The 27917-nt window shown below is 53.6% G+C and overlaps 2 protein-coding genes and 1 long non-coding RNA gene across 12 annotated transcripts in view; 2 read left to right on the forward strand and 1 right to left on the reverse strand.

Annotated features, from left to right (window-relative positions):
- RAP1GAP2 (RAP1 GTPase activating protein 2) overlaps positions 1-19530 on the forward strand; it is a 50518-nt gene extending 30988 nt beyond the window's left edge. For 7 of the 10 annotated variants that reach the window (XM_015881190.2, XM_015881199.2, XM_015881195.2 and 4 more), the window contains 23 exons: positions 2276-2360; positions 6265-6300; positions 6407-6451; positions 6862-6894; positions 7104-7313; positions 7573-7676; positions 8225-8303; positions 8596-8649; positions 9464-9547; positions 10031-10131; positions 10631-10760; positions 10837-10992; positions 11543-11614; positions 11788-11874; positions 12036-12170; positions 14004-14141; positions 14272-14390; positions 14654-14767; positions 15169-15286; positions 15647-15773; positions 16762-16841; positions 16957-16997; positions 17305-19530. In XM_015881190.2, coding sequence (XP_015736676.1) covers positions 2276-2360; positions 6265-6300; positions 6407-6451; positions 6862-6894; positions 7104-7313; positions 7573-7676; positions 8225-8303; positions 8596-8649; positions 9464-9547; positions 10031-10131; positions 10631-10760; positions 10837-10992; positions 11543-11614; positions 11788-11874; positions 12036-12170; positions 14004-14141; positions 14272-14390; positions 14654-14767; positions 15169-15286; positions 15647-15773; positions 16762-16841; positions 16957-16965 — 2116 coding nt within the window. In that variant the 3' untranslated portion in view covers positions 16966-16997; positions 17305-19530. Of the gene's footprint in view, positions 1-2275; positions 2361-4326; positions 4366-6264; positions 6301-6406; positions 6452-6861; positions 6895-7103; positions 7314-7572; positions 7677-8224; positions 8304-8595; positions 8650-9463; positions 9548-10030; positions 10132-10630; positions 10761-10836; positions 10993-11542; positions 11615-11787; positions 11875-12035; positions 12171-14003; positions 14142-14271; positions 14391-14653; positions 14768-15168; positions 15287-15646; positions 15774-16761; positions 16842-16956; positions 16998-17304 lie in introns of those variants that run through there. The other 3 variants (XM_015881191.2, XM_015881193.2, XM_015881198.2) reach the window with 2 other exon arrangements.
- A 244-nt stretch (positions 19531-19774) lies between these two features.
- Positions 19775-24857, reverse strand: LOC107322778 (tapasin-related protein-like). The gene is made up of 8 exons (XM_015881200.2): positions 24733-24857; positions 23565-23792; positions 22864-23133; positions 21028-21339; positions 20593-20919; positions 20306-20395; positions 20088-20104; positions 19775-19997 (listed from the first exon to the last, which is right to left on the reverse strand). The coding sequence occupies exons 1-8, from the start codon at positions 24776-24778 to the stop codon at positions 19983-19985; spliced, it is 1305 nt and encodes a 434-aa protein (XP_015736686.1). The 5' UTR covers positions 24779-24857; the 3' UTR covers positions 19775-19982.
- Positions 23788-27021, forward strand: LOC107322779. The gene is made up of 3 exons (XR_004309300.1): positions 23788-24365; positions 26457-26532; positions 26657-27021. It is a non-coding gene; the product is annotated as an uncharacterized LOC107322779 (long non-coding RNA).
- The last annotated feature ends 896 nt before the right edge of the window (positions 27022-27917 follow it).

The raw sequence follows: 27917 nt of genomic DNA on the forward strand, positions 1-27917 counted from the left end.
TTAATTTGCCTAATGAGGAAAATGAAGAAATAACATTACCTAAGTGATGTCTGCGCTGCTTTCCGGGAAGCCTCTGCCATGCCTGGTTTGCCCTGGCCCTGCAGGGTGCAGTGAGGGATTGCCCAGCCTCCATTCCCCTTCCCGCCTCTATCCCCTTTGCTTTTTGCCCCACTGCAGCCATGGGTGTGCTCAGGGCAGAGTTGGTGGCTGTGGGCTGTGCTGTGCTGTGAGGAGCCTGGGGTGGCACAGGGCTATGCCGGATGCATGCCCAGGTCCCTGTGCTGTTGGCACTGCAGTCTCTGTTGTGAGCTTCAGGTGAGCTCCCAGGGCTGCTGTGCCCTCTGCAGGTGGAGACACACTGACCTTCCCCTGAGTCATTCATCATCCCACAAGGGCAGACTGCTGGGAGTTGGGCTGGTGGCCCTTGACCCTGGCACTGACAGAGGGCTGTGCTCAGTGCTGCAGGTCACCGTAGTGTGGTGCCAGCACCAGGACTGTGTGCTGGTGAATGTGTTCTGTGTGCTTACCTTGAAGAGAAATCGCAGCTCCAGCAGTTTGGCCCCAAAGAAGAAATCAACATGTGATAGCAGAACACGTTGTTAGGTTGTGCGAGTGATTTTATAATACTTAGAACGTGATGCTATGGCAACCTGTTACAAATCCCAGATCAAATAGAATTATTTGTATGCATCCCCATAACTTTCATCTTCGGAGGTCTGTGCCTTTGAGTCCGCTCTGCAGATTGGTGCAGTCAGCCAGAAAGAGGGTTGAAAGGAAGAAAGCAGAGATGGGTGCTTGCCTACAGGTCCATCTGCCTACACTGACCCAGGAAGTTGTAGAGCAAAGAGTGCAAATTGCCATCCAGGCACCTTCTCAGCAGTGGAGCTGCAATGAGTTTGTGGGGAGTAGGAAGGGAGAGAACTCAGTGGCCAACATGGGCGGTCAGTGCATGGCTTCTGCTACTGCCCATATGCAGTCTTATAGCATTTCCATTCATTTATTGGGTGTTGGCCTTGGGTCAAGGCTTTGGACAGGGGCCTGAGTCCTACACTGCCCTTGAGACCCACCGCTGGCTCCGTGGATAATTTGAGTCCATGAATTCCCATTCCATGGTTATTAGCTATCAATCTGTGTCCTGTCAGCCCCTTCCCCCTGCTTTCAGCACTGAGCTGTAGCCCCTTGGCTCTGCTTTCTGTGGCCAGCCAAGGGCTGGGGATCAGGCAAGGCAGGAGCCCCATACCACTCTGTCCTACATGCTCAGCCGGGTGAGTGCGTACATGTGTGTGTCTCGACAGATGGAGTCAAAGTCCATCAGGACCAGGAGACGTCTGTTAGCAGAAGCAATGGTAAATATGAGCAGGAAGGCGGGAGGAACAGTGGGAAGCCCTGTCAGGATCTGGCTCAGCCTCTCATTGCAGGGACACCCATGCACAGCCGTTCTTTGCCTTGCACGGTAGCAGTGGGGTTCTGCTTTTACCACAGTGGTCTCATAGAAAACCAGGTCTGCACAAATGGTGATGTGGCAGCTCCTTATGAAGCACCATGGGCACATTCTGCATTGGTGCAGCCGCTTCTGCTGCAGTGCACTGCTGCCTGGTTGGCTGCAGGCACCTACCAGTCTAGGGGGCCCTGGTGCACACCACTGCTTGGCTCTCCATACACTGCCTCATGTTGTTCTGTGCCATCCCAGGCAGGCTGCCATGGGAGCAAACCTTGTTACTGCGTGATAAACAGTTGGACATTTTGGCCCCATTTCTGCAGGACTAACCTGGCAGGAACGAGAGGAAACGAAATTAAATCTCAGATTTTCTGACTCCCAGAGTAGCATCTGGCAGTTCTGCTGTGTCTGATGATTGGATTGTCTGCATGGGAAGGGATTTTTTTTTAAAAGGCACAGTGTGTTTTTATCAGATCATCAGTGGAGGCCTTTGGGTGCAGCTTCTCAAGGCTGAGGAGGGTGGGGGTTGCATTTCTTGGCAGGTTCTCGGTACAGCTCTTTCTCCCCTGCTTTCCAGTGTCACATCCCCACGAAACCGCCCCAGAGAGCAGTGTCAGTGCCACTCTGCTATGGGGATTCATGTGGTTGGCCCTTGCCAAAGCCCAGTCTGATGAGGTCTGGGCAGTTCAAGCAGCACCGCCACAGTGAGTTCTGTGGGGCCGTGGTACTGAGACGTGAGGTTGGTTCAACAAAAAGAGACCAGTCACAGTGTTCTTTCTCTCCTGCCCCTTGGACTGGGGCGCAGGGGTTGCTGATGGTGCCTGTTCTGTTTTGCAGGAAGCAGGAGCTGCTGAGCAGCACGGATGTGACCCTCCCGGAGCGGCCGCTTTCCCCCCCGCTCACTGCCCCCCCCACCATGAAGGTGAGTTGCACTGAGGGGCTGAGCACCCTGTGCCAGGGCTGTGGGCCGTGGGCGTGCAGTCCGGTCCGGGTACTGCTTTTGGAAATGAAGCTGGCGAGGAGCGGCACTTCCAACGCAGCGACTGTAGCAGCCGGGGCCATTCTGAGCCGAGCAGAGTAGGTGGTTTCTGGAAAGCAGCCGGCAGTATGTTCAGACACCATCAGCTACAGTGCGGTGCGGGTGCCAGTGGGCCCTGCTCTGCTGTTGCCACATTACACAATGCCAAGCGGCAGTGCCAGGTGGGTGCAGAACATGGTGCTGCTGTTCTCATCGGCCGCAACTCCCTGTGCTGCCCCAGCAGCCGCCCAGGACCCACCTGCATGCCTGCTGGCACCTGCTCTTTGGCCCCAGCATAAGCCTTAGAGGAGTGCAGGTCCTCTGCTCTCATCTGAGTAACCCGAGCAATTAGTGCAAGTGGAGCTTCCAGACAAAGGAAATGGCAGCTCTTCCCCCTGGGTAGCTGCAAAACACTCGATATGTTGCCACTCGGGAGATTACTCATTAAACTGGCGAAGATGAGATCGAAGAGAAGCTTACAAGACAGCTGAGAACTTGGTTAAATGGCTGTTAAGGGCAGGGGGGCTGGGGAAGAATTGAGTTGGTGTTTATTAGCGAAGTTTCTCAAGTTTTGGCTCATTTGCACTTACATTGGTGGCCTGGGTACACAAAGCAGGAGTGAGCTGGCAGAGCACACTGGTGTATGGCAGGGGCTGTGAGGGGCTGGGGCTGAGGGAGGTGGGATGGGGGGACACATGGAGCTGGCTGTGAGTCCTGCCCAGCACAGCTCGCTCACTCCTTCCTGCCTTGCAGCAGCCCCCAACCAGGGGCTCCCAGCTGAGCTGCAAAGTGTGAGGAGGTTCATCTCTGTGTGCACTCCGTGCTTTCTGCTTATTTCTGGGCACAGGCTGCAGACAGCTTGCTGGAGGCTCTCGCTTCTTGCAGCACAGCCCATTGCTAATTCAGCTGTGTGAGCAAACTCCTTCTAAGAGCACGCAAGCTATGCCAGCAAAAATGTGTTTTCCTGGTGTAACTCAAATTCCTTGAAGGAGGTAAACTACAATTGCAAAAGTCTTTTTAGCTGGTGTAATTCCACAGTGAGGCTTGCTGCCTACCAGCCCTCAGCAGGAGGAATCTGTCTGCCACTTGCAATGGGCATCGCTGTGCAGGAAAAGTGGCAGATGGATCCAGAAGTGTGCAGAGGCGAAGAGCACGGGGCAAAGCCATCCGTCTGCTCCTGGGCTCCCCTGCTGCTCTGCTATGTCTGCCCTGGAAACTCAAGGGAAGAAGAGGAGGCAGCAGGTGCAGGCAGGGACACGGTTCCAGAGGCAGCCATGGCCCTGCAGCCACCTCTCCTCTGCTTGCGGCCGTGCCAGGCACTTCCAGCTGGGGGACAGGTGGGCACGGCGTGGCACAGCCAGACCTGGACCTGGCGTGGTGCAGGCTTTCTGACTGGCCTTCTATGGAGAGCAGCCAGGTTGAAGGCAGGCTGGAAGGGCTGCCCACGGCAATGACTTGCGGCTGGGGCAAGGCGCTGCCTGTGCTGGCTGTGCCGGGCTCTTTGCTGCGCTGCGCGGATGCGGCTGGGAGATGGGGATGTGCTCGCTGGAACCGAGCCCCTTTCCCTCCGTTGCCGTCCACCCCATTCAGCTCCCTGTGCCACCACTCGCGTTCATGACTGAGAACCGACCTGAGACACGTGCGAACTCTTGCCCGCTTCCTGCCCAACCTGTTTGGGGCACTTCCCGCGGAGCCACCCTTGTAAATAACAAAGCAGTAGCCCTGCCATGCCTCTGGCTGGAGAAACATTAACGAAGGGAGGTGTCAGTGGGGATGGTGGCCCGTCTGACGCTGGGCTGCTCAGCGCTGCGCTCCCGGGAGGACTCGCAGTGTCCGCAGCAGCTCACGCAGGTGAGGCTGAGGGCTGCGGGCAGTGCGGGATGAGATGGATTTTCTGCGGGAGCTGCTGGTGAGTGCCACGCGGGGGATGGCTGCGGGCAGAGGTTGGCTGCGGGCGCCTCCGGGTGTGTGGCCCTTAGCTGCGCACTCTTGGTGCGGTTTTCTTTCTGAGTGTTGTTTTCTTTGGAAACCTCCAATCTGGGCACTTTGTGGCTGTGATGCTACTTCTGATCCTGGTTGGTCCTCATCCACTCGCTGCATTGTGCTCACGTGTGCTGTGGGCTCAGCAGCACCAGCTCCACCAATGGGGCTTTGGAGCAGAGGAGCAAATGCAGTGTTCTGTGCCGGGATGCTGGAGGTGATGCTGTGATCTTTTCTCTTTACTGTCAGGAGAATGCTTTGAGCTGTGAGGTAGTGTGGATGTATGAGCTTAGGAAGAAAACAACAGCAGTACTATTTTTGGCTTGGATATTTTGCATTTCTAAGGTCATTACTACAAGCTCTGGGATAGGTCTGTCCTGCCTGTGGAGGAAGGGAATGGCTTGCTGTGCTGGTGGTGCCTTTGGTTGCATTTGTAAAGCAGCTGCAGGAGCAGCCAGGCTCAGTGACTCAGCTCAGTAAGGACAAACTGGTGACTGAACCACTGCAGGTGACGCTGCTGCTCACTGAGCAGCACAAAGGTATAATTGTCCTAACTATATTTACCAAAATATTTGTGGCCTGGTAAAGCTTGGCTTCTAGTCTGCATAAATTTCTAATGGCTACAGACTGCTCTTTGCTTTATTAAATGTGTACACATGTTCTACTGGAGGGAGCTCCCTTGGGAAGGTGGATCAGGTTCTGCTCTGCTGTTTTCCTGTCTGCCCTGGCTGTTGGCAGTGGGGTGACAACTATTTTCACTGTATCAGTGTACGTCTATTGCAGACACCTGGGCATAAGCAGGAACCTGAAAGGAGCTTAAGATAAGGCAAAACATTTTTCAAGTGCTCCCAGTCTGGGCACAGAGCTCTTCTGAACCCTAGGTGCATTTCTCCTGCTGCAGGTGCGGAGATAAAGAAGGGTCATAGTCTAAGGGCAGGACTGTGGCCAGGGCTGTGGGCTGTGCTGGTGCCCGGCCGTCGGGCAGCGCCTTCTGCTGCACTGTGGGAGTGGTGGCTGGTGGCTGCTGCAGAACACCTCACCTCTGCTGTGTCTGTGGGTGAGATAACTTGTGTGAGGCGCCTTTGGTCTTGGAATTATTTTTGTTTCTTCATCTCCCCCTCTGATTTTTCTCTCTTTTTTGTCTTTTAAGGAACTCAGTTGGTTCTGGGGCTCTTTGGCATGGTGCCGTGAGCCCCTGCCCCATGTCCTGCGTTCCCCTTCTGCTGCAACCACTGCTTGAAGCCAGCAGTACCATGGCTCCTTGCGGCTGTCCTGCAATGAACATGGATTAAAGGCTGTGGGTGGGGGAGGATAAGGGAGAGGAGAAAGAAGCTCTTCATCATATAACCCTGGCAAAGTCATGTATTGGTTTACTGGGAGTGCCCCAGTATTGACATCTGGAGGATGCTGGATAATTTATTTGCTTGTATGTGGGAGCAGGAGGGGCCACGCAGGGTGACTGTGCCACTGACATCCCAGCAGTGTCCTGCCAAGGGTCAGCATGCAGGTGCCGTGCATTCAGGAGCCACTGCTCACCACAGAGCATGAGTCAGCCCATACCTGGCCAGGCCCAGCTGCAGAGCAGAGCTTTTGCTGCTGGTTTCTGTGTGGAGCTCTCAGCAGCAGCCCGGGCTTTGTGCCTACCTGATCTCCGGCACCATGCAGCACTGGGCATGAGGAAGTGCTGCATCCATAGCATGCAGCATAGTATGCAGCTCCATCTCAGCCCAGGCCTGCAGGATGGCTGAACTGTTCTGCTCGGCATCTCAGCCCATGTCAGCAGCTCCTGGCGCCAGGTTGGACAACACAGTTCTCTTTTCTTTTTCAGTCTGCAGAATTCTTCGAGATGTTGGAGAAAATGCAGGTGAGCTGCAGTGCAGTGCTGGGCGGCTCTGGCATGAGATGTCCTGCTGGCATCTGTGTGGTGGCAGCTTCTTCGTTGTTCAATCTGTTCACTTTGTTCCAATCAGGCACCAAAACTTGAAGATCAGAAAGCTGGAAGCCAAAAACATAAGGTTTGTTGGATTTTATTTCTTGCATGGATCTTTCCAAGCACTCCCTGTTATCTCTAGAAATCGGGGCTTTAATGTGCGTAGGCAAAGGCAGTTGCTTAAAGGACTAAAAGGGATATAGGAGTTATCTAAAAGCAAGGCACTGATTGAATTGTGAAGATAAGTGAGTGGAGCATGTAAATCCCTAATCCAGCTTTGTGTCCAAACCAGTGCATCTTACTGTTGAGTGATGTGTGCTGGCTGCTTCTGTGGTGCTGTGCAGGAGCTGGCTTGTGTGCAGGGCGGGTGGTGCCACGGGCAGAGCAGAGCAGAGCCAGGGCTGAACCTTTATTGTGTGAAATTGAGTTTGGGTTTTGGGGACAGATAGAACCTGGGAAATAAGCAGTCGTGCAATTCTGTGATTCCCTTTGCAGGAGGACTACATTCCATACCCCAGCATTGATGAGGTACGTGCTCTGCACCATGCTTCTGTACCCCCAGGGCAGTGCCTTTCCAGAAGTGCGTGGCATTCTTGCTTCCAGCAGAAGCTGTGAGACACATTGCTCCTGCCCAGCTCTGCAGTGCCATACCTGCTCCCCACAGAAGAGCAGCGTGCTGCAGAGGGGCGGAACCTACCCTGCTGTGTGAGGCATCCCATCATCCTGTTCCTCCCCAGATCCTGGAGAAGGGCAGCCCATACCCGCTGGTCATCCTACCCCAGTTTGGGGGGTACTGGATTGAGGACCCAGAGAACCTCGGCACACCCACCTCATCCGACAGCAGTGTCTGCGAGGAGGAGGAGGAGAATTTCAGCCCCAGCCCCTACGGGTACAAGCTGGAGTGCAAAGGAGAGGCCAGAGCCTACAGGAAGCACTTTCTGGGGAAGGTGGGTGAGGAGAAGGCAAAGGAATGGCTGGAAATTTCTCCTAGCCAGGAGAAAATAATAAATTTCACAGTTGTGAGTGGAAAAGGCAAGTGTTGCAGCTTTCCTCTGGGCAGGGGCAGCAGGGCTTTTGGCTCACAGTGCTGGATGCTGTGCCCAGAGCCTGTGGGACCTGGGGAGGTGGGAGCATCATCCTGCAATGTGCTGAGCCCCACTGCCCTCCTGCTGAGCTCCACCACCCAACTGCTGCTTCTCTCTGCAGGACCACTTAAACTTTTACTGCACGGCCAGCAGCCTGGGAAACCTGATCCTGTCCATTAAGTGTGAGGAGGTGGATGGCACCGAATATTTAAGGATTATACTCAGGTAAAGAGGAAAAAAAAGTGCAGTGTTTAGCAAAATATCTTCTCCTTGAAAGATTCTCTGTTTCTCTCTAAATACAGCAGTTGGGCTGCAGCATGTGCATTGCCACTGTGTGCAGGGGCTCAAGGGGTTTATGATGGGGCAGAAGCCAGAGTCACTGTCCCTGTACTGCTCTGTGCTGAAGCTGCCTGACCGCTGTTGGGAACACAGAGCTTTGATCTGCTGCTGAAATCACATATGGAACTCCCATGATCCATTGTCATATCTGCTGCCATCTTTCCCCTATTCTGGCCAGGGTGCCTGAGCCATTGCCTCAATTCTCTTCCAAATAATAAATATTTTAAGAGATGCAGAGAAGAGAATAGTGAGCCCTTGGTAACTGGCCAAGCCGAGCAGAACACCATGTTGCAGCACCTCCTGCAGTGTGCATGGCACAGAGCCTCTGCAGCATGCACTCCACAGAACTGTGCTGATGGTGGTCAGGGAGGCTGCAGTGCCTCAGGCTGCATGGGATCCTCCCCAGCTTCTGTTCATTTCTTTTTCCTTGCTAGGTCCAAAGTGAAGACATTGCATGAAAGGATTCCTCTGTCAGGATTTAGCAAGCTGCCCAGCATTCCACAGATTGCGAAGGTAACCTACACGGGGCTGTTCCAGGTGGGTTGCTGGGTGAGCTCAGGGAAGGGGAGGAGGAAGCTGCTCCCAGGGACTGCCCTATGGGGGGGGGAGAAAGCTGCACCCAGGTACTTCCCCACTGCACCTCTGTTCAGCACCAGCTGGGCATGGGCATTGCAGCAGAATGGGATGCTGAGGGAGCTCCTGCAGCCCAGGGCTGGGTGTGTCTCTCTGATGTCTGCGGCCATGCTGCCAAAGTCCCAAGACTGGGCTGCCCACTGATGCTCACAGCACTTTCCCTTGCTCCCAGGCCTTCTGTGATGATGCCTCTGGACTGAAGTTCAATCCAGTTCTGTATCCCAAGGTGAGGAACTTACCTTGCGTTCAGTAGAGATCAGGTCAGGATAATTCTGCCCTTTTCCCCACAGTTCAGTAGCTTGGTTACAGGAACTTGTGCAGAGCTAGCAGAAAGATCTCCTTGGTACTCTGTACAGATGCAGGGCATCTTTTCTTTAGGGCTTGCCATTATAGGATTAGGGTGGTGAGACCTTGGCACAGGCTGCCCAGAGCTGTGGGTGTCCCATCCCTGGAAATACCCGAGGCCAGAGTGGAAGGGGCCCTGCAGAGCCTGCTCTGGTTGGAGGCCACCCAGCCCACTGTGGGATTGGAACAAGGTGATCTTTAGGGTTCCTTCTAACCCAACCATTCTGTGATCCTATGGTGGTTCCTTCAGATGCCCCATGCCAGAGGGAAGGACACACAGGCTGTGAGGTACGAACCAGCCCTAGTCTGGGTTTGGTTCCTGCAGTTCAGCTGGAAGCCCAGTAGGTCTGAGCCTGTCCTCACTGTGGTGGGGCTGGGACTCACTTGTTCCCTGCTCCAGGATCACTGGAGCACTGTAAGTTCTTGAGCTGCCTTACTAGCCTATTATGGGAAAGTTTTACAGCATATCCATCATCTTCAACCACTTGTTATGTGTCAGACATGCAGCAGGCTTAGCAGTGCATTGCCTTTTCATGTAGCCCAATCATGGCATTTTTGTTCACCCATTCTCATTACCATCTTGCCACCATCTGTCACTGGGAACCTGAGAGCAGCTGCTGCCCACACAGGACAGTGACCCCAGGTCCCACTCATCAGCTGCCATGGACTCCCAGCTGTGCCTTGTTTCACTGCAGGCCTCCCAGATGATAGTGGCTTATGATGAGCACGAGGTCAACAACACATTCAAGTTTGGTGTCATCTACCAGAAGTTCAGGCAGGTGAGTGAGTGCTGCAGGTAAATGAGTGCCATGTGCAGCACGTGCTGCAGCTGGTGTCCTTACCAACAGCAAGTCTCTGGTAACTTGGATAAGGCCCTGAGTCATTAAACTATGATGTGACTGAAAAATAATCAATATGGAAATCAGCCGTAGGGAGAAATGGGTGTGGAAATGCACTGTAGCAGCCATGGTGTGTGTTCAGACAGTGCAGAGTGGTGCATTGGTGGGAGCTGCATGCCATGCAGACCTGCCTGTGAGTGCTTCCATTAGTTTGGGGCACTGGCTGCAGAGCATGGGCACAGCTGAGTTGTATAATTTGCCATAGATTATTCTGACAGGCACCCTCATTATCTGTATGTATTGCATTTTATTTTGGATCGAATTAGAAGACCATTATTAAGTTTTCATTGCTTTGAAATACATACATGAAGGATTGAGGTTGGCTGCCTGTTTCTCTCCCAACATGCATCTGTGTTTTTGCAGACCCAGGAGGAAGAGCTGTTTGGCAACAACGAGGAGAGTGCTGCCTTCAGGAACTTCTTAAATTTGCTGGGAGACACCATAACACTGCAGGACTTTAAAGGGTACGTAGGAAAGACTGATTTTACAAGTAAATTTAGCTAGAGACCATATAGTTTGTAAAGCATCTATCGTGCAAGAGCAGAAGTCAGCTCATTCATGAGCAGCACAGAGCAGAACAAATACAGCTCTGGCTTGTGGATCACAGCTGAGGGAGTTTACAGAGGAGATGGAACTGCCAACAGCAGAACTTCCATCCCTGCAGCTCTGAGGCTGTGAAGCAGACTGCTGCAGTTTGGCTGTAGAGGAGGGGCCCATGGGAGTGCGGCAGTGCCATGACGGTCCACATCATGCCTGGTGTTGTGACTGTGCCACACACCCCAGGCCTCAGGCTGCATTGCATTACATGGTGCATGGTTTGTTCTTTCCTGTTTGCTTGCTGCTAGATAAAGACAAATGAGATGGCTTGTTCTGTCGCCTCATCCCCTGACAGCTGCCTGTGGGCTCTGGTGAGCTGTCAATGAATATTTTTCCCTTTCTCTCTGACTTTCCCCTCATTTCCAGTTTCCGAGGAGGCCTGGATGTCAGCCATGGGCAGACGGGGGTTGAGTCCGTGTACACCACGTTCCGGGACAGGGAGATCATGTTCCATGTCTCCACCAAGCTGCCTTTCACGGAAGGGGACATGCAGCAGGTGAGGGATGAGCTTGGAGCATCCATAAGGGCAGGGCCACCTGTCTGTACCAACCACACTTTCTTTTTCCACCCAGCTGCAGAGGAAGAGACACATTGGCAATGACATAGTGGCAATTATCTTTCAAGAAGAGAACACGCCATTCGTCCCAGACATGATTGCCTCCAATTTCTTGCACGCCTACATTGTGGTGCAGGTGGAGAACCCCGATGCAGACACCGCATCCTACAAGGTAGGGGATCCCAGCTCGCACATGTTGCATTTTGCTCTGTTTTTGCATAGTCACGTGCAGGATGAGCTGCGTCTCCAAAATACACATTTGCTCATGTGCGCTCAGTGTGCTCAGGCATCTACATAACTGGAGAACCTGTATATCAAGCATATGTGTGTACATGAATACATACATTTGTGTTTGTACTGTTACAGTGTGTGTGTGTATATACATATGTGTACAAAACTTACCCATGTAGCATTATGCTCATTTAAGAAGGATTTTTGATGCCACAGATGTTGTAATGAGCCTCAGAACAGCTCATACCACCTAAACACATACCCCAAGTGTAGGCTGCATCATGACCCTTCCATCAAGAGATGCAGCAGGACAGTTTTTCACACTGAAAGCACACTGCTTAGGGCAATGAGTGGAAACGGTTTTTGAGAAGTAGATGTGTGCAGTTATCCCATGGGCACAGGTGGGCTGCAGCCGGGGGCTGGGGCTAGGGGCATCACCCCAATGGGCTCCTTGCTGCACACTGTCCTCACCACTGCCCCTGTCCTCACAGGTGTCTGTCACAGCCCGGGAAGACGTCCCCTCCTTTGGCCCACCACTGCCGAGCCCGCCGGTGTTTCAGAAGGTGAGACAGGGCTGAAAGTGCATGCCAAGCTGGGAACTGTGTGTGGGTGTGAGTCCAGGATTCCTCAGGGCGCACCTGGGGGCAGAGCTGGGTGTGAGGGCTGTAGGGTCATCATGTGGTGCTACCAACAGCAGGGCAGTGCAGATGTCCAACCCTCCACTCTTGCTCCCCAGAGCCCTGAGTTCCGGGAGTTCCTGCTCACCAAGCTCATCAATGCTGAGAATGCCTGCTGCAAGTCCGACAAGTTTGCAAAGCTGGAGGTACGGCTTGCTGCCTTCTGCCCCCTACTGCTCCACACCACCCCCACACTGCCTTGCTTTGAGCTGGGTCAGCTCTGGGACAAGCTCAGGTACCAGCAGTGTGAGCTTCCTCATGTCCTTGCACCTGGGTTCGTCACCCTGAGCCTGGTGTTGCTCCCCAGGACCGGACACGTGCTGCCCTGCTGGACAACCTCCATGATGAGCTCCACGGGCACACACAGACCATGCTGGGGCTGGGGCCCGAGGAGGACAAGCTGGAGAATGGAGGGCATGGGGGCTTCCTGGAGTCTTTCAAGGTAAACCTCAGTCCCTCCTCAGCAGTAAAGTTAACATGTGCCTATGGCTGGAAGGTATCTTTTTGGAAGGTGCAGATGGGGTTCTGGGCATGAATGACCCTGAAGGCAGAAGAGGGTCCCCATGTTGCTGGTCTCATGCTGTCAGGGTGGGTGGAGGCTCAGCTGCATCCTGCTGGGGTATGAGATGCAGAAATTGAGGCATGATGCAGCTGTCCAGCAGCATGTTCATGATCTGAGACACTGATTGTTCTCTCTGCACTGTTGTGCACGGGGGATAGATGCAGCTCTTGGTGTTGCAGGGCGCCCTGGGCCGCGTGGTGCACCCAACAGGTGGAGCTGGCATCTTCCTGCCCCGCCGCCTTGGGGCCATGCTGCTGGGCTGTGTGCTGGCGTTTCTCCTGCGCTGTGTGCTCTGAGCCCTGTGGGCTGGAGCAGGGGGGATGTCCTTCTGCCCCTTGCATCATGCTGATGAGCTCTTGGCCCCTTTCTCCTGCTGGCTCTGCAGGCACTTATCTCACAGGGTAGGGGATGTGCCATGCATAGAATGCTGTGCCGGGCTGCTGGCAGTGCCAGGAGGAGACCCTCCTGCCTGCACAGTGCAGAGCTGGCAGCAGAGTGACCTGCCGCTCCTGCCCACAGACACCATCAGTTTGTACAATTTGCTGATCCCAATAAATCCAGTCTGATGGATGCTTGCTTGCAGCTTGTTACTCAAGGGGCAGGAAAGGACACCGTGGTCTCTGTGTGGTCGGGTGCTGCAGGGTGCAGTGTGGGTCAGTAATGGGGTGTTTTACATGGGGCCTGAAGCCAGTAGCAGAGTGGTGCCCATGATGTGGATGCAGTACTGGAAACCTTCAGAAACATGGCCTTTGGAGGTTTGTTTCCTCCAATACCTCTGTGTCCTGAGCTGTGCTTAAATGGTCTGGAGGAGGGTGTAGCTGTGGCCTGCCAGGTAGCACAGCAGAAATTGAGGAGGCAGTAGCTGCAAAGAGAAACTTTTCTGTAACTGACACACCGGTATCACAATCCAGTTTGGGCTCTGGTTGCTATGGTGATCACAGTAATTAAAATATGCGTACAGATTTTTTTTAACTTGCACATTTCCCTGCTGCTCCTCATGGTGTGTGCCAGACTTCCAAAAGATCTCGTGGTCTTATTTGTGAGCGCCTGGGACAACAACTGAGGGAAGGCTTTAAAAATAGTTCAAGTCCTGTTCAAGCATCCAAAATGGATATTCAGATTCGCAAAAGGTCTCTGCCTCCCGCACGCACAGCTCTGGTTCTAACAGTTTGAGTCAAAACACGTTGAAGTCGTCCTCAGCCCCCATGTGTTCAGATCCTGCTCAGAACTGTGCTTTTGCTTCTTTCTCTGCACCCCTGGGCTGCTCTGCAGGGGCTGCTCACTCCCTGCAGCACTACTGTGATCTCTGTCAGCAGGATGACCCCCAGTGCTGCCAGAATGAGGGGCACCGCAGCCCCTCCAGTGCGCAGAGATCAGGCAGTCAGGCAGTACTGAATATCCCAGGGACTGCTCTTTCATAGGAAGCAGTATGTACTGAAAGCGGTACAGACATCTCAAGGCAGCAGGCTGTGAGTTGCTGTGTGCTGCATGGGAGCTGTCAGCAGTGCAGGGGCAGGAGAGAGGCTCATTGTGGAGCCTTCCTGCAAACCCAGGGAGTGGTGCTGGGGTGTGTGGTTGGATGCTGCTGTACTGCTGGGCTGCGCTGTCGCTCCTCTGGGGGTTCTGCAGAGCAGGGCCTGGGGCTCTGGAGCTGTGGGTAGCAACAGTCCTGGGGCATTGGTGACCGCTGTCCCCTGTCCCCTGCGGCCACAGAGAGCCATCCGCGTGCGCAGCCACTCCATGGAGACGATGGTGGGCAGCCAGAGGAAGCAGCATGGTGGCGGCATCCCGGGCAGCCTGAGCGGGGGCATCACGCACAACAGCGGCGAGGTGACCAAGACCACCTTCTCGGTAAGCACAGCCCCTTGGCCCTCTGTCCCGCTGTCTGTGTGTCCACTCCCTCCCATCCTGGTGGGGTGCTGTGGGAGTTTCTCATATGGGGCTGTGCACTCCTAAAGCTCAGGACGTGTGGTTCTTTCAGCCCCCTGTCTCGGCAGCCGCAGCCAAGAACCAGTCGAGGAGTCCCATCAAGCGCCGCTCAGGGCTGTTCCCACGCCTGCACACGGGGTCAGAGAGCCAGGCAGACAGCAGGGCACGATGGTAAGCATGGCATCCCCAGTGCTGAAGGTGCTGGCAGCCCTGCAGTGTGGCTCTGGTGCCAGAACCTCCCTGTTCTGCATCAGGGCTGCTTCTGCCAAATCAAAGCTGGGGCCTCTTGGGTCCCTCTCCTCTGACTTAAATCAAAGATGTGGTATTCGAAGAGCATCTGTTACTCTGAGTTTTAGCACTTGGTGCTAGGAGTATAATTTGACCACTCATTTTAAGTCTCCTGTGTAACTCACACAGCTTTTTTGCGCTCTCAGTGACAGTAGTTCTGGAGCACAGAAGACACCAGATGTTGGACATTCATCCCAGGACATGAAATCTGAGACCTCATCCAACCCCAGCTCCCCTGAAATATGCCCCAACAAAGACAGGTGAGCAGCACAGAACCAAACTGCCACAGTCCCGGCAGCCAACAGCCAGAGCACCAGGGGCCGTCAAAAATAACATCTCCAGGTTCTGCTGTGAATAAGTTGGATACTGAGGGAGTAAAACAGAGGTTCTGGTGATTGACATGCACTGCTCCTTAATGAACTAAAAATAACCATCTTCAGAAAAGAGCAGCAGCAAGGAGCCATATTGGCAGTGGTGGGTGTAGGTACCTGGAGCAAACTCCCCCTGCATGTTCCCACATCTGCCAGCTGCTGTGTCCCTCCTTTGGAGGGGAATGCTCCCAGCAGTGCCCCAACTCCATCCCGTGGTGGCTGCTTTGTGCCCAGAGGAGCTCATATTGCAGTGACCACGTGCTTTCCTTAAGTGTCTCATCACCTCCTAGGCCCTTCGTCAAGCTGAAGGAGAACGGCCGGTCCAACATCTCGCGCTCCTCCTCGAGCACCAGCAGCTTCAGCAGCACGGCAGGGGAGAGCGAGACACTGGAGGAGTATGAAAGTGTGGTAGGAACCCAGTTCTGCACTGTAGCTCTGGGGGGTTTTGCTGCACCTCTGTGGGATCCTCAGGAGGATGTCAGCCTCATGTCCCCGGATGCTCCCAGTGGGTGCCAGTGTCCTCCTGGCAGGGCGGGGGGCAATGGGAGGTGCATGTGCCCACTTGGATTGGCTCCTATGGGATGATCCTCTTGAAGGATAAGATAAGGGTAAGGATAAGGCTGCTGTTCTGTGCTGAACCATGCTGTGCCATGCTTTGCTGTTCTGTGCCATGCTGTGCCACAGAGAGCAGCTGTGCCAGCCATGCGCAGAGCACAGGGTGGCAGCTCACTGCAGGGAGTGGAGTCATGTCCCACTCTATCTGTGCAGGGCAGCCAGCCATCCACCGCATCGCCCTTCAAGCAGGATGTGTTCATCTACAGCGCATCACCCAGCAGTGATAGCCCGAGCATGGGGGCTGCAGCCACCCCAGTCATCATGAGCCGGAGCCCCACAGGTGGGTTCTGGGGCAGCCTGGGGTGGGTGCAGCTCTGGAAGAGGCATTGGGGCGGCTGCAGGATGCAGCCCAGCTGCTAACAGCCCCAGCTTGCCCAGCTCACTCATACTGCAGCACGGAGCTCTAAACCAGCATGGGGGTGGGGGCTTCTGCTGAGACCCTGCTTGCTCTGCTCTCCTGATGGACATTTGCAGTAGCCTTGGAAACTCGCTGTCTCCAAGGAATGAGCTGTGACTCAGGAGTTATTCAATAACCAAGCAGCTCTCCTCGGGCCTGGCTCTATTACCCCTCCTGCGAACCAACTCTGCACTAATTCCATCTGTTGGAGCCAATTAGCAAAGTGAGGTACGAGTCAACATGAGCCAAATGGGCAGAGCGGGTGCCCGCCCCTCCCCATGCATTGCAGCTCTGCAGTTTCCCCGTGCGGTGCGGTCCTGCTGGAAGGAGGCATGATTCAAATGAAAGCACATATTAGGAACTCAGGAGCTCTTTGCAGAGCAGCCGGAGAGCTACAAATCCACCACTAACAGCTCAGTAATTGGGAGCAGCTCAATAATTGGGAGCAACTCCGGAGAAGGACGGAGCTGGGAGTGCAGCCTGGCTCTCCTTCCTTGTTATCAGCACCCCACCAGTCCTTCCTGTTTTATTAGCAATTTTCAGAATGAACAAAACAGCGTTTTAATGCTTAAAGTGTTTATTTTGCATTTTCCTGCCAAGAGCATTGAAATCCACCCCTACTTACATAGATCAGTCATTTGCTGCAGCCTTTTCAGTGGCATTTCCAGTAGGAACACTGTGAGATGTAATTAAGCCTCAATTTATTCCATCAAAAACACTTAATGTACAGATTTTGCCAAACGTTCAGTCAAGATAGACTAAATATTGGTAACACTGATGACAAAATATTAAAGCTCCTGGCTGCCTCCTGCTTCAGCAGTTGCTTTTGCTCATGGGTTATTACTTCACTTTGCTTTTCTCCACCCTCCAGCAGATATAAAGAACAGAAACTCCCCGAGGTCAAACCTGAAGTTCCGCTTCGATAAGCTCAGCCACGGCAGCTCCAGCACGGTATGCACCATGGGGATGTCCTGTAGGGCACAGTGCGGGGCTGTGGGGCAGTGCTGCTGTGTGTGTCGTTGAGCCTTTGTCTGCAATCCAACCTGAATTCTGGTTTCTCATTTAGAGTCACTAGCAGGAAAAAAGGAAGTCAAGAACTTCTCAGCGGTGAGTGTTTGTAGCGCTGTTGTGTGAAATTATTTATCTGATCTGTGGTCAAATGCATATCCTTTAACGACAGCATGCAGCAGCCAATTGCAGTGTTTATTATTATGTGGTCAATACCAGGCCTTTAGGCATTCTAAATGCTTTTGTAAGATGGGGGCAGCACTGAGCAAGAAAAACGGTAGCAATTAATGATGGAGTGGTTGCTGCCTATCAGTGCTGCTACATAGTGCTGCTTTTTCTTGCTCTTTTTCTTGAGAGTCACCCTGCCCCCTTTTTATTTTTTCTTTTTTTCTCTTTTTTTTTCCAGAGATTTTTTGTTTCAACAAAGGGAAAACTTCACCAACCTGTGGGAATGCGCACACCTCACATGCCAGCACGGTGCCCTCCCTGCTGCAGCCAACCCTGTGCCCACCAGAGGACATCACCTCCTCCCGACCCCAGCAATCCCAGCCCTCCCAGTGCTCCCCAGTGGGTGTGGAGCTGGGTGAGCACTGGAGAGGTTTGCAGTGTCCCTCCCATGCTTGCACCATCCTTGCACACACTCCTGTAGGTATTTTTCCCGTTAGCAGGCACAGGCAGGTCTGGTTCTCCAGTTCTGGAGCTGGAGTGGCAGTGGTGTTGGACTGGGGCTCAGGCACTGCCCCTACTGACTCCACCGCCAGCTCTTAGGATGCAAAACACCTGGGGCCATGCAGCCCTGTGCCCCCGTTGGGTGCTGGCACAGATGGCATCAGGCCATCTGCACTCTCTGTGTGTTTTCAGTACTTCTTCCCTGCCCAGAACTCCAGCGTGGGCTTGGGACAGACAGACCAAATCCAAAGCTGCAGTGTAACTGAATCCTGAACTGATGCTAGGAGCACTCTGAGCCTGTGGGGTCTGCCTCGTCCTGGGGCTGCTCCATCCGCTGGTGGCTGGGATGGCATTGGGCACCCTTTGCAGCATCAGCCCCTGCCTCTGAGTGCGCTTTGGAAGAGGGCAGTTATGGCTCTGCAAGGTGACCTCTCTGTGCCACCCTGCAGAAGATTTCTCTGACCACACAGAAATCCCTCTGCCCTTAGAGAGCTTTGTCTAAGGTTCGCTGAAGCCTGTCCACTATGTTCAGGGTGTGATTTCCCCCATCCACTTCTGCCGCATTGCATCTCATCACAATCCATCACCTTTGCAAAAACAATCTCCAGAAGTGATGTTCTTCATTTAAATGGAAACTGGTTTTGAGTTCGTGATTCCTAATGACACACAGCTGGGAGTGTCAAAGCCGTCTGTGCGCGGCTGCAGCTGCCGGGAGGACCCTGGTGGTGCTGCGTGGTGCTGCTCACCCCAGTGTGTGCCCCGTCTGAAGGAAGGGCTGCGGTCCCTCACAGGCGCTGAGTGCTCCTTCCTGATGTCCGTGAATTGCTTTTAAACCACATTTAAATCTCGAACCGCTCTTTGCTGGAGACGGTCCCCCTCGCTTTGCTACACTCCGGGAGCACCGAATCCCTGCCCGTCCACGGAGCGCTGTGCTGCAGGGTGGCTGTGCTGCTGGCTGGCTGCATGCCTGAGGCTCAGTGCCTTTCCCAAGGAGTTGTGTAGTTCTGTGGTGTCGTTTGCGTGCCTGTTGATCTCCATGAGATCTTTCAACAGAAGATGCAGTGGCTGCTCTCGTCTGGGCTTTTGTTTTTGGGTCGTCGTTTTGTTTCTGTTATTACTTGAAGCTGTGAGGTTCCTTCTGACCCGTATTGCTGTTGTCGGAGGGCTCTGGGAGGGCTGCAGCTCCAGAGCTGAAGCGATACGTGGGGTGTCATGGGCTGCATGACACTCTGCCTGGTGTGACCGTTCGGAGCGCGGCCATGTTGTGTCCTCCAGCGGTGGGTGAGGGCGTTCCTGCATATATATTGCAAAACGTTTTGTGCTTCTACGTGACACACGCACACATATACACACCTATATACAAATGGAAGTGTTTTTTCTTTTTTTTTTCCCTGGTTAAAAAGGGACCGTGCCAAGCACAAACTCAGTTTCTTTCTGGAGTTTTGGGTTCTTTGGTGATGGCAGATGCAGGGCCGGGATGTTTCCTTGGCACTGCTGGGAGCATTAACCCCAGTGGAGGCCATGACCCTGGGGTTCCTCAGCTGCCGCTGCTGCAGGGGCAGTTGGTGCTGGGGTGGCACATTGCACTGCCTGGGCCATGTGCAGCTGGGATGTGCTCACCTCGGAACCTTAGAGCATGCTTCATTGTTTGAATGAATGTAGCACTGCGTATATCCTGCAAAGGAAAATGCTGGATTTATATAATTAGAATGTGAAGAGAGTTTATAGAGTAAAAAAAGATCTTGAATAAAAATGTATCTGACAGAAGTTTATTTTTTATGTGGAGAGGCGGTGCTTTGTAGTTCCTGGTGGCCTATGTCTGTTGTAAATAGTGTACATTTAATTTATTACTATGGTAGCAGACTGTATTTGTTATGTATAAAACTAAAGGTTCACAAATGTATATTTTGTTGCTTAAATGTGTCTTTGCAAAATTCACAATAAATAACATATTTTGTGTCCATATGTGTACTATGTCCATGAAATGACAGCCTTAGCTGAGCACTGTGAGGACGTGCTGTCATTCCCAGCTCTTTCCCTCCCAGGATGCTACAAAATGCTTTCATTTTTAGGAACAGTGTCTGTTTATTTTCCCTACAGCTTGGGCTGAACGATGAACAGCGCTGGTATGAGAACAGGATAATGCCGTGGGACAGAAGTGGGCAGCAGCAGAGGGGCCAAGGAAGAACAAAACCAAACCTACAAAGTTTGTGTTCTCTAAATCAACCTTTATTACAAAAGTTATTCTTGCAGCTCCCCCCTTTGCCACTGGGAGAATTGTTTCATCCACACTGGTATTCAGCAACAGCTGTTGCCTTCAGCTTGCCCCAGCCTCCTGGAACACTCAGCAGTGTTGATTGTATCTGAAGTTCATTGGGCCGTGGCTGCTCCTCACCAGGCAGTGGGGCACTGTGCCTAGTAAGGTTTGGGCTGGGGGCAGAGAGGAGGAGATTTAGTGCTGAGCACGAGGGAGAGCACTAACACTCATGTAGGAGAAACAGGAATGTGAAGCACACTCACCTTAGTTGTGCTCCTTGCTAGGGTGGGCAGAAGGAAAATGGGTTAAAAAAAAGAAAAGAGGCTGTGAATAAAAGGACAGCAGGCAGGCTCTGCAGCCCAGCACAGCCATGCTGCACCTCAGGGGCATCTTCGCCTCCAAGCATGGCACTATCATGGCACAGCATGGTATAGTCCTCTCACCCCCACCACAAACGCCCCCTACCTGAAGCTGTTCTCACCTTTGTGGAGGTGGTGGAGTGAGGCCACAAGGCACCCCACGAGGCCAAGCAGCAGCAGCAGCAGCCAGGTGATGGAGTTTGCTTCTGCAGCTGAATCAAAAGGAGAAGGACAGGTACAAGAGAGGGCCAAGACCAGCCTGTTTAGTTGTTGTTTGTTTTGCTTGTTTTATTCAAAGTAATGGAAGGCAAAGCTGAGAGCAGGAATGGGTGAGTGGGCTGTTCTCCTCCCCCCGCCCCAGCCCACCATGGGATCAGTGCCTGGTCAGCACCAGCACAGTGCTCGGTACCTCTCACTGCCACAGTGACGCTCCTCCGGATGGATGCCTGCAGGCTGGGGTGCTCCACACGGCACGTGTAGGTGCAGCCGTCATCACGCAGAGTTGCTGTCAGCAGGAAGAACCTGGAGAAGCTGTAGGTGCCATTGCTGCTGCGCCGGTGGCTGCTGGTGAGGACGTTGGGCACGGCGTCAGGGAGCTGCCCACCACCCCGCGGCTCACGGAGCCACTGCACGTGGATGTCCGCAGGGTAGTAGTTGCGGATGTCACAGACCAACTTCTGCTGCTCCCCCTCCACCAGGGACAGGGAGTTCACGTTGACAGTCACTGTGGGCTTTTCTGGTGAGCAAAGATTTATGGCACTGCTGAGTTTCTTGACTCATTAGTTCTGTCTCCATCACCCAACTGAACTGACCAGACCTTCACACTGTGTCAGAGCACCCTTACCCGTTATCTGCAGCTGGACCGTCTGCTCCAGCGCAAGGGCTGCCGCCTGCACCGTGCAGATGTATGTCCCCTCGTCTCCGAGCTCCACGCGCCGGAGCAGCAGGGATGCGTTACCGCGGGGCTCCTGCGGGAACATCTCCGCGCGGCCGCCGCCGGAGGTGGTGATGCTCCTCTCCTGCCGCCCCTTCTGCCGCAGCGCCCACCGCACTGCCACGGCCACCCGCTGCTCGGTGGAGAAGGAGCAGTCCAACACCACGTCCGTCCCCAGCGCCGTACGGACGTGGGGCAGCCGCGTGCGCACCGCCAGCACCGCTGCGGGTCGGGATGGAGGTGAGGCGGGCGGAGCGGTGCCACACGCACCGGCTCAGCCCAACCCCGCGCCGGGTGCGAGCCCAGAGCACGAGCAGAGCTGCGCCCGGGGGGAACAGCCCCGAGCCCTCCGGTAACTGCTTGTATTGCTGTCCCTGAGCCATCGCTAAGCCTCCTTTGTGCTTCACTATATGCGACAGAACGGGAGATGCGGTGATTCCCCCGCAGCTTCTGCCGTAACATTGGCTTTAATGAAGCAACACCTTCCCGAGCCGCTTTGGGAATCTTTGCAGAGCTGCAGAACGAACGAAGCGCTCCGCGTGACCTCAGCACGGGCTGCTGTCAGTCCCAGCGCGAGGGGGATGAGGGCACCCCCAGGTGGCAAATCAGAGCCAGCTGAGCCCAATTAACCTGCGGTGGGAGGAGAACGGTGGGGCCGAAAGAGAGAGCTCGGGAGGGGTGTGTCACTTGGTGGCGTGGTTTGTCTGGATGTGGCTGTCTCAGAGAAGCCCCCTCTGATGGGGTGAGTAATAAATGAAGATTTGACTTTTCTTAAGGGGGAAGAGGAAGGGTGATGCGGAGTAAGGGGGGGTATTTGGGCGGGGGATGTGAGTGCTTGCACTGTGTTCTGCCTCCAGCAGGTAGTGCTGCCCCCTGTTGTAGCGCCTCGTGGCTGCGTCCCCGCTGTTGGACCAGAGTGCCTCGCTCTCCCTATTTTTAAGAACTGCAGCTGCTTATCTCTGCTTAGCAAAGGGCGGGCCCTGGCCGGGTGCGGTTTAGTAACGGCAGTCTGCAGGCAGGACCCGGAACCCTATTTCTTGTATAGATGAGGCTGCAGCCCTCTGGCAGATGCCGATTACTTTCTGCTCTTTCTCTGCAGCCTTCTCCCTCAACTCAGCAAGCAGTTCATGCTGTGGGTTGTGCAGACGCTGTGGAAGTGTTCTGCCTGCTGAAAAGCCTTAACTTGTCTGTGCTAGAGCCTTGGTGACTTGTATGTTTGCTGTTAGGGCTCTCAGTGATAATGGCATAGAACTACATGAACAGTTTTGCTTTTGTGAAGCTGCTTTGAAGTTACTCATTTCTGCAGTGTTGTGCCCCCAACACAAGGGAGAACGTATGCTTTTCAGTTAAAGCATTTTGCCTTACACTTGTTAAAATGTTATCTTGATCTATCTGTAAACTCACAGGGCTGGTAAAAATAGTCTGAGGTCTGTAAGCCCAGCAGCAAAGTGTCTGGGTGGTGACATTAAGCAACAGCTGGTGGGGTACAGAAAGCCAGGCTGGGAGTTCATAGCAGCCCAGCATAGCTGGAGAGGAACAGGTGTTTTCCCTCTAAATAATCCCTCTGAAAATGACTCCAGCTTGAAGCTTGGAGGGTGCAGATTGGGACACAGCTGAAATAGCTCAGTGGTAGTTGCTTGCTAATTACCTTAATGGCCTGCAGCCCTGACAGTTGAGCTCCAGCCCTCCCCCTTTTCCACCCCGTGCTTCATTGGGAATGTACAACATTCCCCAGAATAACATTACCTGACATATGTGTTTGCTCAGCAATGTCCTGATGAAGCTGTCCTGGAGTTTGGTGCTCTCTGTCCTTGTGGCCTTGCACAAGGAAGGCTGTGGCTGCATATTTCCCAGCTGTGTGCTTTATGGTACAAGTGAACCAGGTGTCCAGGCCATGGGCTTGGACCTCCCTCCCAGGCCAGAGGATCTGAGTGTTGGCTGTGAAGTAAGGGCTGATCCTGCAGTCAAGCATGTTGATATCCTCATCCATGTGCTGCAGAATATTCACTGAGGGCTCTGTATGAACACACACACATGGACCCCTTATGATCCCAGCAAACCCAAAGGCAACAGAAGCAGCCTCCTGTCTGCACACAGCTCTCCGTGTGGTCCTGCCCTGCTCTGTCCTGCCCCAGTGCACTCCAGCAGGAGTGACCTCACTTAGTTGGGGCAGCATCCTGCCCAGCACTGCTGGATCTGGGCCTGGGATGGAGCTGCCCATCTGCCTTCACTTTGTGGGACGGGACCAGCTCTCCCAGCACCCCACACTGGGCTCTCACAGGGCAGTGGTCTCATTGGGTTCAGATCTTCAGGGGGAGGTGAAGCTGTTGTGCTGAGTTGTGAAATGCTGAATTTGCTGTACCCCCATCAGCTAAAGCACAGCAGGGCTGCCCATCTGCTCACTTCTTGCCACAAGCCAGGCTCGGTCCTCTGAGCAAATAACTCACCTTGTAAAATGAATGAGGGCAGGTTGTCTGCAGGAAGCCTTTCTGTCTGAGGCCTTTGGGCAACTTCTGTTCCAGCTACAGGCAGCAGCAGCCTGACGTTCAGCAGCACAGTCTCTGTTTCATTGGACAGGGGAATGGTTTTTCTCATTTCAAACACGCAGGGAAGTTGTAGGTTCCTCCTGAGCCCTGGCTCTGCAGAAACAATGCTGTTCATCGGCCTTGTGATTACTGAAAAACAGAGATCGTGCACACTCAAACTATGTTTAAAATGAAAGAGTGACAACAGTTACTAAGCTGCAACTTCTGTATGTGATGAGTCCATTTTGCTTGCCCATGGTGGTCTCCTTATTTCAAGGAACGTGTTCTTTTACTATAAATGTAACACTCAAACACCTGCCTTTTAAGTAATTCTTTAAATAGAGGAAGCATTGCTTTAGAATAAGACCAGTCATTAGAATGTTACAGGTGTTGGAAGGGGAGAATTTGGGTGAGCCCCAATGGGTGCAGTGCTGCATGGCAGAACCCTTTGGGTGTGGGGTCTGTGCTGGGGCTGAGCAGAGCTGTGTGGAGCGCTGGAGGTCTCTTGGAACTGCAAAATGCTGCGAGATCTGGAATCCTTTTGTTGCGAGGGTGGTGTTTTTCTATGGAGTTCAGGAACAGGCTCAGTACAGCCCGCATGGCAGTGTCAGACGGACCGCTGGGAGCACCCATGGTTCTGGGTGTTCCTCTGTTGCTGTGGGTCTCTGGGGGAGCAGCGGATGAGGACGGTCGTGCACTGCAGCTGTGTCTCAGAACAGAACGGTGGGGGGCGGCGGAGGCGGTGGGGCTGGAAACAGGGTGAGGGGGAAGAGGGAAAGGGCACAAGGGCACTGAACGCGAAGTGGCTGTGAAACTGAGAAATGGAAGAGTGGGAGCAGCTTTACGGGGCCAAAGCGCAGGCAAAGACGCGGAGGACGGAGCAGGAGGTCCAGGACCGCCTGCACGCACCGGGCCGCTCTCAGCTGCCGGACTCCGCCTGATTTCTCGCGTCAGAACCCGGAACCCGACCGCGGAACCTCCCGTTGATGCGGGAGGTGCTGAGCGGCGGCGGAGCTCCGTGCTCCTCCCCACCACCCGCGTCCCCTCCGCTTCCCAGCCGCCGTCCCCCCCGCCCCCGTCCCGCACGTACCGGCGCTCAGGAGGCAGCCGGCCGCCAGCCACGTTCCGCAGCCCATGGCTCCCTGGCTGCTGCCCTTTCGCTTTTGCTTGGTATTGCTCGCTTTCGCTTTCTGCAGGCGCGCAGTGGGAGTGGCTGCCCGGTCACGCACCGCACCCGCACCCGAGGGCTCAGACACTGAACCGCATCGCACCCAGCGGGACCCCGCAGCGCCATTCGCTGCTGCAGAGTGTGCCCGGGGTAGAGCGCCCGCTGCTCCGTGCTCAGGGATGCTGGAAAAGGGAGCTCTGTGGGTTTGTTTCCCTGCGTTTCTGGGAGCAGCAATAACAAAATAATAGAATAGCAATGAAACTTCAACTTTTATTGAACAGTAAAAAAAAACAACTCCAACCTGTACCCCCACCAAGCACAAACAACATAAATACTCTGCCTTGTAACCAATACAAGTGAAACCAGGAAGGGCCTTCAGCTGTAGCTGGGTCCTGTCCATTCAGGAGAGCTGCCTACTGGCACCAAGTGCGGCCACATCCATCCCCCCAAGGTGCCCAACACCCAGCAGCTCTATGGCCATCCAGCACTGCAACCTGTGCCCCATTGCCCAGCCCTGAGGAGAGCTGCCACTGCTGGGTACAAAGCTGGGGCTGGGCAGGGTGAGAAAGCTTTCCCTAACAGTTTGCAAGGAGAGGAATTAATTGCTTCTTCAAACCAGTCTGTGGCCATCAAAGTGCATCTCATGAATGAACTGGAACATCTTTATTTTGACTCTATGGGTGAGGAAAAGGTGTGCAGCAATGAGAACCAAGTGGAACTATGCATCTCCCCAGCTCTCTCAGCACAGTCGCACACCAGGCAGCGCACCTGGCTCTGAGAGCTGAGGGCATTTTTACAGTCAGGGTGATGGCACAGGGCAGAACAGTGGGGGGCTCAGGCTGCAGCACAACGGAGCTGCTGGTTGTGAGCAGTTCTCACTGTGTGAGACACGAAATGTAGTTGTTATGCAGCGTGAATTTCTTGACAGTTCCTGGTGTATGGAGCAGTATCAGCCCGAGGTTGTTAAGTTAAACTTTGTAGTGTGAGACAATGTCGAGATTTAAAGATAAACAAACAGTTAAGATGTACCTTTAAAGAGGAATATAAATATTTACAAACCTGACAGATGGGCGACTTTGAAATGAACAGATGAGTTTTGCAGCCAGAATCTATAAAGTTAATGTGTACGATCTGCTGTGTTACAGCCCAGCCCAGGGCTGAGCACCGGGCAAGGAAGCACAGCTGCCCTGGGGAGCTCAGGTACAAGCAGTGCACTCCTCACCCACCTGTAAGGGTGAGCAGCGGAGGGAGCAGCATCTCTGGGCAGAGATCTCACTCCTCTCACACCCGTATCAGAAGGGGTGAAAGAATTTCTCCTTGCTGTCTTCGGTTGTTCCATAGAGCTCGTGGCCCAGCAGATGGCACTGCCGTCACCCTCCTGTGCTGAACAGTCACCCGGAGAATGTGGACTTAACACTTGGGAGGCAAAGAACTTCAGGGTGCTCTGAGGCTGCAGCAGTGCTGTCTCGTCCCTGGGGGAGCCCCAAGCTGTGGATGGCGCACTTATCTGGGGGGCTCTCAGCCCATGGTGGGGGTGGGGCCAGGGGGGGCCTCTGAGGTCCCTTCCAACCAAATGGTTATATGGTTCTATAAAAAATTCCCCATAACAGAACTCACTGAAAGAACTGCCTCCTCTGTTCCCACAGATCAAACGAGGTGTGAAGGCTGTGGGAGCAGAAATCTGAATTCAGGTTCCATAGGATTTGGAGGGCAGCAATCAAGGTAAATTGCTGGCTTTTAGGGGTACAGGCAATCTTAGCCTGTATGTGATAAATGATGTGTTTGAGAGCATTCAGCTGCTAAGTCTGCTCATCAGGTGAAATCTAACAGCAAATCCTTTTCCCAGGAAGGCATTAACTCAGATTGACCTCCAGCTCAGAGCTGTGTTTTCTGGACAGGAAACTCATTCAGCTTTAGCAGAAGGACCTTGTTCTGCTCAGCCCTGTGCATGTTTCAGGTGCTCATCACAACTTATTCCAGAAGTAGCTGCAATTACGATACGCTGTGTACGCAACTGGTACAGCTCAGTCTTATTCCATATAATTTTGATCTGAAGATGTTCACATCAGGATCCTAATTTTCTGTGTCTTGGATGTGCACAATGAATGGCACTTGGAAACTGCGCTGCTCTTCATTTTCTTAAGAACTACAGAAAATCCAATCAAACATGAACCCGAGTGTAAGAGGAAAATAAAAACAGTCGTTACAGCATTTATCTGCTAGAAGTCTATTACTAAATTACCTACTGAATTAACGTGTTTTCTTTAGACATGGGACTACTTATAGCTTGGCTAACTTCCTTACCTGGCAGTGATTCTTCATTTCCTTTGCTGCACAATGCATTACTGCTTTGCTTCATCTTCAGTTTGCTCTTTTGCTGCTGCCCCACAGCATTACAGCACAGCTCAATGGCATCCCCACAGCTCTGCCTTCCAACTGTCTACAGATTCATAGCAGTTGTTAATGATGATGCCCTGCTTCAGACTCCCTGTTTATGTGCCTATGGTGGGACAGTGTTGTCACATCCGAGCCTTGGCACGGTCTTTATTAAGGATTACTGCTCTGCATTATCATGTAAACGATGCTCGCTGCTATCTCCGCATACCACCACGAGGACCCCGTCGGAACCGGGCGATTTGGGCCTGACTGGGAGCAGTCGGACAGAATTGTAAGACCTCCAAACCCGAGGAGCAGCTCCTGCTGCATCCCGCCCCCTGCCCGGCGCTACTGTGTTTGCAAAGAGCTCTGCGCAACGCAGCGCTGCTCCGCCTGCAGGTTGGGGCTCTGGCCACCAGGTGGCAGCAGTAGCACGTGGGTGAAGCGCAGCTCTCAGGCCGGGGGGTAGCTCAGAAATTTTGGCTTTAATACCTGCTGTTTCTCCTACTGTAGCAGCACATCTTTGCAGGTCCTAAGCAGCTCTATAGGAGCTGTTAGTGATGAGCTGCCGTGGAGTTTGGTGCACGCTCAACACAAGCAGTTGTTGCACCACTCGTGTTTTTGTTTGCCAGCACCAGCGCTGCCGTTTTTGCTGACTCTGCTGCTCCAGAGCGCCGGAACAGTCGGCATTTCTGGAGAGGTGTGATGCCAATGCCTGGAAATGCTCACAG

This window comes from Coturnix japonica, chromosome 19, assembly GCF_001577835.2.
Source record: "Coturnix japonica isolate 7356 chromosome 19, Coturnix japonica 2.1, whole genome shotgun sequence".
NCBI classification, from domain to species: domain Eukaryota; kingdom Metazoa; phylum Chordata; class Aves; order Galliformes; family Phasianidae; genus Coturnix; species Coturnix japonica.

Bases quoted from the DNA above. Each gene is read 5' to 3' on its own strand.
- LOC107322778 (XM_015881200.2), bottom strand. From the start codon at position 24,778: ATGGGCTGCGGAACGTGGCTGGCGGCCGGCTGCCTCCTGAGCGCCG. The intron at 21,340-22,863 runs GTAATGTTATTC...CCCGACCCGCAG, and splicing joins TGAGCAAACACATATGTCAG to CGGTGCTGGCGGTGCGCACG. The intron at 20,396-20,592 runs GTACCGAGCACT...CTTTTGATTCAG, and splicing joins CGTCACTGTGGCAGTGAGAG to CTGCAGAAGCAAACTCCATC.